General features: G+C 35.8%; 1 protein-coding gene across 3 annotated transcripts; it reads left to right on the top strand.

Annotated features, from left to right (window-relative positions):
* The first annotated feature begins 1,258 nt into the window (after positions 1 to 1,258).
* Positions 1,259 to 12,173, top strand: LOC128874127 (soluble guanylate cyclase 89Db-like). Of its 3 annotated transcripts, XM_054118483.1 has the most exons (13): positions 1,259 to 1,553; positions 4,914 to 5,113; positions 6,134 to 6,327; positions 6,863 to 6,996; positions 7,124 to 7,360; positions 7,610 to 7,812; positions 8,068 to 8,175; positions 8,250 to 8,418; positions 8,584 to 8,727; positions 9,039 to 9,192; positions 9,344 to 9,453; positions 10,026 to 10,115; positions 10,192 to 12,173. In XM_054118483.1, exons 1-13 carry the CDS (start codon positions 1,512 to 1,514, stop codon positions 10,300 to 10,302), a joined length of 1,896 nt encoding a protein of 631 aa, XP_053974458.1. In that variant the 5' UTR covers positions 1,259 to 1,511; the 3' UTR covers positions 10,303 to 12,173. The 3 variants fall into 3 exon arrangements, 2 of the variants coding, with proteins under 2 accessions (XP_053974458.1, XP_053974459.1); XR_008456580.1 differs by lacking the exons at positions 10,026 to 10,115; positions 10,192 to 12,173 and having other exon boundaries at positions 9,043 to 9,192; XM_054118484.1 differs by lacking the exons at positions 9,344 to 9,453; positions 10,026 to 10,115; positions 10,192 to 12,173 and having other exon boundaries at positions 9,043 to 9,247.
* Position 12,174: the final 1 nt, after the last annotated feature.

The raw sequence follows: 12,174 nt of genomic DNA, 5'->3' as shown, positions 1-12,174 counted from the left end.
ATAGATTACAGTATTTTTGATTAATATAAAATATTGTCTTATTAGTACGTTAACTATTATCATAAATTCTCGGGTAAGTCTCACCAGGCCACTATTTTCTAAACGCCGTGCACGTATGCATAATTTAATTAAACAATTGTCTGCATTCAGCCATACTATCCCATGTGTAGTTACTGCCTGGTAATCCAATCTTAATCACTTCTAAGTGAAGCTATAAAGACGATGTCTCACGTTCAAGAGCATCTACGACAAAGCCAAACGTAACGCATAATGATTGCACGTTCGTTCTTTATTGAAATGGGTGTTAATTTAAAGTAATATATACATAATAATGGGTAGGTAAATAAATAAATAAATGGAATACCTGTACAAGATTTAAGGTAATAAAAAAGAAGGAATATGTACATAAATAATTAGGCTATTACTACAGGGTTTCTGTAATCTTTTTCTCTGGAATATCTGTAAAAAAAATACTAGTTTAACAATTACAATTGTATTATTTCTATTTGATATTCTTTTTAAACGTTTCATAAATTCATTTCTAATCCGTCAGCCACCAAGAAATATGTGATAAGACAGTCAATGTATATCTTATAATAAAGACGAATTATCATTTTCATAATTATATTCATAACACTGGCAGAAATACATAATATCATTCGTAATTATTAAAGTCAGTCGAATAGAAGTGACGCAACCCCAGTGGTTTGTACGTGTCGCTCGAATTCGAATGACACGGCAGACAACTGAAAATACAGTGACAAGCAACAGAGCAAACACGTTATGTTAATCTCGCGATGTGAAACGTTCATATCGCAAATTCGTTAAACCTAACAATAATAGAAGAATAATAATATCCAGAATATGAATGTATTATATGTATAATAAAAAAACGTACAACTTCACTTATAAAGCTTCTTTAGGAAAATTCTTTCACTGGCAAACCTTCAAACTACAAGAAGCTTGAGAGCAAAGGATTGAAATTCAAAAAATTCAAATATATTCCATTCCGTTCATGTTTTATTAAAAGTCTAAATCCTAAATCCCCTTTTTCCAAACCCTTTGTGAACGTTCTTTCACATGCACCAACCCCAGGAGCATGATCTCCGCTGAACAGGATTCCCAACCGAATGGCAACGAGCGCGTCGAGAGCCTCGATAACTGCGTGGAGTCTTGCGCGCGCAGGTATTCGCAACCACCCTTCCCAAGCTCGAGTCAACCCCGCGGCACAGCCGAAACTCAAACTTCGGCGCGCGGTCGAACCGGCTCAGTCTCTCTCTCTTCACGCCAAAGGGACAAGGAACCGTCCAAATGACGCGTGACAGCGTTGTTCTAGTGGCGCGAAACGCCTGACTTCAAAGTGGAAACAGCGCGTCCACCGCGACGATATGCGATCAGACGGCAGCGAGACCGCGGTGAAACCGATTTTCCCGGTTGCCGGACTTTTCCACCGCGTTCCAACAAATGCGCGTTTCGTTGGCTGAAGAAACACCAGGAAAACAACAGGAACGATGTACGGCATGCTTTTAGAGAGTGTGCAGCACTTTGTGCAGGTTGGTAACCAAAACTAGGCAAAATTGTTAATTTAATACGAGTTTTCATTAATTAATGAAAGACACATGTTTGTATCGTATGTTAGTCATTGAATAGAATTTTGATTTGAAATTGTTGAATGAAATGTTTCACTGTGAACGAGAAAAATTTAATAATTAGTTAATAATGTCGATAATACAGTGGTCGATACGACTATGAATGTTCATACGTGGCCAGGTCAAATTTGTTTTTCTTTTCTGTCACTTGTCTCATGCCTGTAAATTAGTAACATTTATTAAATCTCAGCTCTTTCAGGGAAATTTTTAATTATTCAATCGAATAGACGTAGAACACAAATTGCAATTACTTAATTCGTTATCTCATAAGCGATTAATCTCTGTTAATAACGTATAGTGCTAGTGAGTTTGTAGACCAAGTGATCGAACGAATATAACTGCAGTTTCGTGGGACTAGATTTTGACCACTTCATTTTCACTTATTTTTACGGTTGTGTATTTATGTGCATGCTAAGCTTAATTGTTCGTCATCGAATGACTGTGAGGAGAGAACAGAAACAAACGAAATGGAAAGCACGTGCGAAGCCTTATTTCTGATCAGACCAATTCACGCCAATTGAACTGATAAAAGAAGTTCTTTTAAATGCGAGCCATACTTTTGCTCATTGAATTTGATTAGTCTTCGATTTCTGCACGTGCAACAAATATTACGCGAATTACTGAATTATATAAAATACCTTGCATAATCATTGTAAAAAATTAATCCAAGTAAATCGTACCGTAATTCTTACTTTTAAAAGTCTCGCTATAGATATAAAATTATTTTACCTCAGGATATAAATTACAGGAAAATCTGGTCTGATCCATATCGCGTTTCCTCCCACGTCTCGATTTCCCATCGAGGATTCCTGTCTGTTCTTGATCGTCTTGATAAATTCAGCTTATTTAAGTGTCGATAGTAAGAATAAATGTATTGAATTCTTCATTAGTCGGTGAATTTTTTTCGCTGAAGCTGTCAGGCCACCATAAAGTTACGTTACAATCAGAAGTGCTTATCTTTGCTTGATACACCATTGTTACTGTTTCAATTTCGAATAGAGACGAAGCGAGTCCGTGCAGAGGATCTATTGACGTGTTTATGAACTGGTGTGCAATGTATTGATTTATCGACTCGTCTCCAAATAATCGATCGTTTAAAAAAAGGATCACGTACTCGTCCGGAGGAAATGGTTTCAAGATACGGAATGAACGAAGTATATCGATGAATATGGATGAACTTCAGACTTCCTTTCAGTACAGCGCCTTAATTGCACAAAGATTTAAAAATAGCATTGTTCTTCCGGCGTCTAAGGACACCTGTTGATTCGTTTCCCAATGCTTTGTTTATCCACTATTGTCGATAATTCTATTAACGATCACTGCGGTTCTTCGATCATATTTTCCATCTTGTCTTCAAATTTCTTATAATTAGAAAACTTCAGGTTGCAGATATATCTGAGTCAAAACTTTGCGCATGCATACATAATTACGTATGTATCCCGGGCTAGATTACTTGGAGTGATCGAACTCTTCATAAGCGACGATCAATTAAAAATGGATTAATCATTGAAACACAGCGTGCAATGCAGAACAATGAACCTACTTAGGAAGAGGATATTCAAAAGAATTAACGATAAGTCTTCATCAATTTATGCATTTATGGTTGATATAGAAAATACACGTATGCAGAAGTATTTCATAAATTAACGCAATAATTTCAATATTTTATTCTGCGTAAATGCATGTACTTACTCTGTGCACATTTTGCATATATTTTTTATATTTATGTATGCCATGGACGCATAAAATTTATACTCAATTATGATTAAAATCATACGTTCATCGGGTACGCATTTTAAAAAGTATTCCAACTCTTGGAACTCCTATTAAATGGAATTTAATGGAAAGCAATTTGTCTTAATGATTTATCTGAATAATTTAGATAGGATTCACCGAATTATTCGGAAGAGACACATTGTAAATTACAGTTCTAATCGAGTATTCGTTTTTCTATTTACGCATGCATGCGAGTAGTATACCAGACGAGGGCACGTTAGACCACGGTTGAAATTCGGTTATTAAACTGCGTGAAATTTGCGTGTCTGGTTGGTATATTGAACCTCGAGAGGTTCCATTAGTGTGGAAACCGTATTCATTTTCGTGATCGTGGTCATTATGGCAGGAAGAAACATTGATTATCCTATATGGAGGGCCTGGAATTGGATTGATTGTGGGAATCAACTTACCGCGAATAAGAGCAATAAATAGCTTATCGTGCACTTACTACATTGTAAAGTGTGTAATCACATACCGAAACCCTGGGTTGTATTTTTATTTCTTTAAGCGAATGACAAATGGTTTGAAAATTGAAATAAACCATCTCGTAAAATTGTTTGCAATTAAACTGCAAAATAATTCTTAAATAAGAAAGAAGTGATTCAATAGAACATAAAGAATAAAGATAGGAATGATTCAATAAAAAATAAAAATATTGCTGTTTGTTCCATTGTACGAATTAAATGTTTTAATCTGCAAAGCGCGCTAGATTTCACTATTATCATCAGCTCAGTTCGCAAACATTTCATATATAGCTTTGCAGCGTGACGTATAACACCCAGGCCTTTTGTTTTTGTATAGGAGGAATAAAAGGTGGCACGAAGGAAAGGAAATATTCCCCCGAGCATAATAGAAATGGCTACACGTTCTATCCTTTTATACCCAATCCGCTGTTTCTAAGCTACTTTCATTGGAAATCGATCGCACGTACAGTGGCGAGATTTGTACGAAGCATAATAAAGTGAAACTGGAAGACTGTTCACCATAATTTCAATTAAAAACTCGTGATGAAGTTTCTGATAAACCAATCGCAGATCGAAAGACGAACTCAAAACTTGACTGAATGAGTTTGATCTTGAAGTATAGAATCGTTTCTGAAACGTTTCATTAATTCTAGTTTGAATGATTAAAACTGAGTATAAGTAAATAAATAATATTATAATAGGAAAAGTAGTGTACTATCTTAATTCGAAAGTTCTACTACATCTAATATTTTAGTTTAAATTTGTTCTCTGAATGTAATGGTGATTTCAAGAAAATGTAATTAAATCGTTACGTTTCTATAAAATAATTAATCAATTTATGATAAAATCTATGAAGCATATCCTACGTGTTAAAGTCATAAGGGAATATTCTTCAATTAAATGTCTAAAGCACTCCTCGTTTCAATACTGAAATTAGTCATTTAGCGCCTTCCTAATGCCACTTTATCTAAAATGAGACGAACCGAGGGAAACCGATTAGAGTAAAATACACTTCTGGTTGCAGTTAGAGTATGGCGAAGAAGTGTGGCATCAGCTCTTGGAAAGTGCTGACTGCAAGCACATGGTATTCAACACACGACAAATATATCCTGACGAGCTTATGACCAATTTGGCTGCTGCTTTAGCCACGATCAAAGGCATCTCGATCGATAATGTGATGCAATTCTTTGGCAAATGTTTCGTTAGATTTTTCAGCAACTTAGGGTAAGTGACATTTCATCCTCAAGAACGCCACTCAATAATTACTAATTCGTCATTTTTAAAACGACTAGAAAGTAAAATTTCACTTCAGAGTAGAAATTTCGTGAAGAGACAATTATGGTAGAAATGGAACCAAGGTATTCCTTTATGGTCGCATGCGTTAGGACATGTGACTGGACTTAATCCGTGACACAGAGATTGGATTTAGTGCCTCGTTAATTAAACCGTTTAATTACCATTACACACACATTAGAGAACTATGCGGCGCAGGATAAATTATTTCCAGCTACAACTGCTACGGTTCTATTAAGCGCTTCCACTAATTAATATTTTATTGCGTCCGATTTAATACACTATCGGATCTCTTTACATTTTCGAGCAATCGATAGGCGTTATTGCTTTAATTAAGCTTATCCAACCGAAGTTACGCTTCTTTCTAATTTGCGATGCATGAGTCGGGTTGTGACGGACGATTTATTCGATTGCCTCAATTACGTAGAATAGTTAGAGCGATAAGGACGGGGTGATGTCTGATCTTATCAGTTTTCCGTGTCTCGGGGGAGAGGTGATTATCTGAGCGTAAGGTATGGTACGTTTTCTACACGATTACTCGATACGAGACTTTGAATGCAACCGATGAAAATCGAATCTGGATTTTCTGTAATTATAGAAACACCTGCAAAAATAAATTTTTCGACTTAAAATTAGACATAAACGTGTGTAGGATGTAGAAGTCATTGACGATGCCGTTGACATTTAGCGAGATGTTTTTTACACAGAATTGTTTACTTCCCAAATAATTATGCAGTTGATAACAAAATAAAATTAAGTAGTGTCTTTAAATTTTATATAAAATTAAATGTATTAAAGACGAGTCGTTTAAAGTAATGTATGAATTATACGAATGAACCGATTTTAGCATTTGTTCATGGAATTCCGAAAATGATAAAATACAATACGTGAAAATAGAGTTTAAAAATCTTCTGAATCGCAATGCAAGGGTATTTATTGTTTGAATAATAGGTACGCCTGCACAGTGAAAGCCACAGGTCGTTATTTCTGTGACTTTCTGCAAAGTGTCGACAATATTCACATGCAAATGAGATTCACGTATCCAAAAATGAAAAGCCCCTCCATGTACACTACACACGTCGACGCGCAAGGTGTAGTGCTAGTGTATCGAAGCACCAGGCAAGGTTTTACGCATTATCTCATGGGTAAGATGTTTTCTAATTTGCGAATGTTTTTCTGTTTAACTTTTCCAAGACAAAATGTAAATAATATACAATTTTGAAACATCGATTTGACGTATAGTTTCGACGTATAGAAAATGTTGTTCCACATATAAATAAATCTTTCAGTTTGATTTCAAAACGTTATTTGTAGCAGGTCAATGGAAAATTGAAACACATTTTCTGTTTATACCTCCGAAATGAATAAAAGATTTCCTATTGAATTTTCATTACCTATACATTTTCTGTCATTTCTCATAAATGATAAACAAATCAAGTCAAGATAAGCAGTGTGCGTAAACTTGCAATTCTGATAGTTTAATTTCAAAATGTTAAATACTCAAAGTTAATGTTCCGCAATAAAATGCTTCGGAAGAGATATTGCTCCGAACTGATTTAACTTACATTACGAGTATTTTATAATGAGATGTCAGAGACATATGTATATAATGGAAAAGTTAAAATAGTGAAATAATAATTCACAAGGTAACACGCCTTTATTCCCATACTTTTCCAACAGGTCAGTTGTATTATATAGCTAAAGAGCTTTACGAAACGGATTTGATAATTAGCGTATTAGAATCTTCAAACAATATCCCGGGGTCCAGGAGTGTGATGGTTAAATTTAGAATTGACTTTGACAATCGTGAATATGTAAGTAATCTCACGAAAAATATTCATAATATCAATCCAATATCAATACAATACAATAAAACAGATTTTACCAATGCTTGAAGGGATTGTGAATAATAAAGAAAATTTTGATGATCGCGATTTCTAGATCGCGAAGAACAACAGAATGAAAACTCCGCTAGGTCGAGAATTGGCACCAGTGTCCTGCACGTTTCTTTTACGGCTGTTCCCGTTTGGGGTCGTGATAAACAAGGATATGCTCCTACTGGGAGTTGGCGATAAACTGTTGCAAGCATGGGGCGGTAGCTCATCCATCCTGAACAAACACATCACGGAAGTCTTTAAACTGCGTAGGCCTAAAGGGATTTCCTTCACTTGGGGAAACGTAAGGGTACATTTTATATCAGATGCTGAGGAGATTGCTTCATTTGTCACGTTATCTTCAAGCCTAATTACAGAGCAGAACATCGGTAATATTATTTTAAATCAATTGATGACGAATATTCATTCTTTAAACATAAATGTTTTTCTAGAGGCTAATATATTTATATATTCTCCATTTTTATTTAGTTTATATTCGATTCTGGTTTTCAAGGTTTCAATTTCTTGATAACAATGCCACATACTTGTATAGGTGCTGTACTTGCATTCAGTGATGTTCGAGCTAGAACTCATCAGGGTAAACGATAACAATACACAGTCGAATACAGACAATATCGCTAGTACAAGCTCAGGATTAGATAGGAGAGGAAGCCAAGGAGCGAGAAGTATCTTGTTGAAGGGCCAGATGAGGTACATCGATGACATCAAAGCAATAATTTTCCTATGTAGTCCCTTGTAAGTACACGAAAGTAATGAACAATAGTGCGAATAATCGTCGAAGCCCTAAAATAAGGGTTCCCAAAGTACTCAACCATCCATAACTTTTAATTATTATATTAATTTCTATACAAGAGATATACTCTTTCTCCCTTTATCAAACATTTCAGTTTCATATTAACATACCTAAATAACACAGAGTGGTACGTGATTAAAATTTTTCGGGAACCCTCAGCCCAAAGCACAGAAATAACAAAAAGTATATTTCGACAGAATCAACAGCTTAGACGAGCTACTCAACATGGGCCTGTACCTGAACGATCTAAACCCTCATGGCTTAAGTCGAGAATTAGTCCTCGCGGGATGGCAGCATTGCGGAAGGTACATACATTATCATTATTTCAATTCCAGCAAAATCGAACGAGCTCATTTTTCTCCGGACCCTTTCTACTCAGGTTGGAGATGATGTTCGAGAGGGCGGAACAGAGATCAACCGAACTGGAAAATAGCTACGCGTTACTGGATCGTTGGAAGAACAAAAGCGACGAGCTTCTGTATTCCATGATTCCCCAGACGGTCGCTGATCGCTTGCGTGCCGGTGCGAGCCCTTTGAGCACTTGCGAGGTATCAAACGATCAATTATTAATGACAGTATCGTGAAAGGAATTTGTTGAGACAGAAAGCTCACAATATAGAATGAATCTACTATTTTAAATACAAATTTGGATTGTTTTTAACATTCTATAACAGCGATAAGAAGACAAGATTAACGTTTCCTTTTCTTCATAGTCGTTCGAGTCTATAACCGTTTTGTTCTGCGAGCTTTGCGACTTCGATTACTCGACCATTGAGGGCGCAATGGACATCGTCTCGTCAATGAACGCCGTTTTCTCGTGTTTCGACTCCCTGATGGACGAATACAATGTGTACAAAGTGAGTCCATTATGGCGATAGGAAGAACACTTTTACGACCTCTTGGATAGTAGAAGCACTCTCCAAGTGGACGTAAAATGTCCCAATAATTTCCCGAACACCTCAAAGCAGAGTTCTAGTTTGCTGAATGATAAAGTTGAACTCATTTTCAAGAACGTATAGAAACAACTTATTATGAGACATCACCATGGAACTTGAAGAACTGAAACTATTGAATAATATAATCAATAGTTTTTTTTTTTTATTATTCACTCAAACCGACCAGAACTCTGCTTCAACGCCCGTTATGTTACTTTTGCTTCTTTCAACAGGTAGAAACAGTCGGTCGAGTTTACATGGCAGCGAGTGGAGCACCGGATAAGACTGAAGATCACGCTCAAAACGTGGCAGACGTTTCCCTGCAGCTGATAAAGCACGTGCAATCTCTCAAATTGCCATCTGGTCTTGATATACAGATTCGCATAGGTAACACGCGCGATTTCCTACCAAACACTCGTAATTTCTTCTAATTTCACTTGAGTATACTTCCCTTCGATTTCAAGCGTTTCTGACGCTTTCAAAAGTTTGCGTACGCGAAACGAACGCAACCGCATGCAAGCGTGTTCTACTTTCTCAGGAATTCATTCTGGACCAGCTGTGGCAGGTGTTGTTGGCATCAAAGTACCGAGATATTGCTTCTTCGGCGACACGGTGAATACTGCTTCCAGAATGCAAACGACCAGTCTGGTAAGTTTGTGCTATGTCTATCTAATTGTAGGAAAACTGTTTATAAGAAACTGGGTATAAAAGAGCATCCAACTAGTAGAACGTCGTAATGTCATTGACACGTTTGATATTTGTGGCGAAGTAGAAGATTCATGAACTGATTGCTTTGTTCTTCACAGAAAATTATTGTAAGGTAGATTAATAATTTCCTGACAGTAAAAATAATAAATATATTTTTTATTCGGCAATTTTTCAGTTAAACCAGTTAGCTAATAAATTAAAATTAATGGTTATATAATAAAACATAGTTTTAGAGAACTTAACTTTGTATTGATAAAAGTCAAATTTTATTCGTGACCAATTTTGTCGTTTCCAGTGCTAACAAATACACGGTTTTTCCACTTGCATGTCCTCAATAGATCACTCACGAGCACGTTTATCTTTCACTAAACTTCAAAAATGATAAAGTCTCCTCTAAATTCAACAATATTTTCCATTCAACAATTCTAACAACTTCCAGGCTATTACATTCCCTTTCTAATCTTATACCTCGCGAAAATTTGACTTTGTGCACAATTTTTTTCATGACACAGCCAGGAAAGGTACACATCTCGGCAGACACTAAAGCGCTATTGGTCAAAGACCGGTACCACGTCGAGTCACGCGGACTAGTTTGGGTCAAGGTTGGTATCAGAAAAACTCCTGCTTAGAGATCCTTAGTCTCGAATCGCGTGATCCTCTGTTTGTCACTCCACGCAGGGAAAAGGCAACATGGAGACGTATTGGATGTTCGACAAAGCGGAAACGAATATTGAGATTACGGTCGAAGAAGCTACACCGCCCGAAGGACTTCTAGTCACCGATGTTTAACGCGTAACAAAACGTTGGATGTTATTTAAGAGATCGTTGAACTGCTTTTTGTTTTTAACAGCTGGACGAGCATGTACAGCTTTCGAGATTAAGTCTGGATCGTGTTATTGACAAGCAGACGCGCATATTAGCCTGATGGGTAAGATATACAATGCCCTAGTTTTGTGATGAAATGGTATTGTAGACATATCACAATTCGTAAACGAGCCAGGAAACAGGATGAACAGCTCCTTGACGTGAATAGTACAGAAGGTTCATGTTCTAAACATTAGACAATGTTCTCGTGCGTGATTAGGTATTTTAGACATAATTATTATTTATTACTTGGTGCCGGAGATTATTATTGGTTATCCAAAACAGTACAGTAATATATTTACATTTACTTTATAGCTATATGATTTTGTTATATAAATTTTTCACTGACAATTTCGTAATATTTTTGGGTTGCTTCAAAAACAATAATAAGTACTTATCACAAAGTGGAGTTTATCAGTTCTGAAAAGCTCAAATGACAGTGCAACATATGTTTGCATAAATGTTGATCCATTACGAGCATATTAAAGTCTTTCGTTTTGTAGTTTATCCTAAATGTGAATGTTAATAACATAAAAATCAAATTTCAGAGATCTCACTCGAAGCTATTCATACTTACACTTACGCTCTATTGATTCTCTGTTGACATTTTCTTTATAAGTGTATATCCATTCTTTCTCCCATTGACCTGCTGATCTCATGCTTCATACATATTTTTTTTATAGCGTAATAAAGACAATATTATCATTGTCATCATTATTATTATTATTAATATATCTCGTAATCAAAGTTACGAGTTTACAATCTCACAGTCACTTATTGTAGCAAATTAATTTCATTCCGAGTATCAAAATTGAGTATCATTGAAAGCTTGCACATCGTTGAAAGACTTCAGTTTAGCCAAATTAGAATATGTGTAAAATATTTCAAAGCTTTTATCATACAAACTACTTTTCCCACCACTTAATAGGTGTAAACAATTTTTTTAAACATCTCTGAAACTGTTGTGTTTGCTGCAGAAATAGTTACTATTAAAAATGTAAAAAATTGTATACAAAAAAATGCGACATGTCTTTCGAAAAACATATATCAGAGTTTTTTGGCGAAAATTGTCGCACCTACATTTCTCGTAACAACTCGACCAAAGTTTATGCAAAATAATCAGCTTGGTAAAGATACTTTCTTGATGTTCCGTGTATTTTAATCTAGAGTGACTAGTCTAAATGTAGCTATATAAGAAAAACACGAGAGAAAAAAAAGAAAAACATGAACATTTCACTCGACAAATCAGAGCCTCGCGCGAGTGACATAGTAGGTACGTGAGTTTTCACCGAAATTCCATGTCGAAATGAACTGAGAAAGTCCCGTGACTTTCTTTCTCGTACGTTCAATGTTACGAGTTGAACGAGGCTAGGTACGTGCCTTAACTTTCAATTGCTGTCGTCGCGTGTGTAATGTTCGTGTAGACTTATGCTACAAAAAAAAGCGTAAAACACGAGTGCAAGCTATGTGTACTTCCGAACTTTGCATCACCGCCCGGTCCATCGCGAAATTCATAGTCTAGACATAGCAAGTAAATAAATAACGAGAAGCTGTTAAATTAAATATGCAAATAGTTCATATTATAGTAATGTATGTCTTTCTCTTCATTCTAGAGTGTGTGAAAAATTTAGGTTCAAAAGGGAATGTTAGTGGTTGTACGAAGCATTTTCAACATAAGTTTAATAAAAATTACTGTATACTTTGAAACACTTTATGGATACGGAATTTCTTTACTGTTTTATAAAATTTCATTGTAACCATAATATTTATGCTACCTTGTTTGAACTAAAAAAAAGT

Source organism: Hylaeus volcanicus, chromosome 3 (assembly GCF_026283585.1).
Source record: "Hylaeus volcanicus isolate JK05 chromosome 3, UHH_iyHylVolc1.0_haploid, whole genome shotgun sequence".
NCBI lineage: Eukaryota > Metazoa > Arthropoda > Insecta > Hymenoptera > Colletidae > Hylaeus > Hylaeus volcanicus.
The sequence above is the reverse complement of the archived record's forward strand: the minus strand, read 5'-3'. Positions and strand labels throughout refer to the sequence as shown.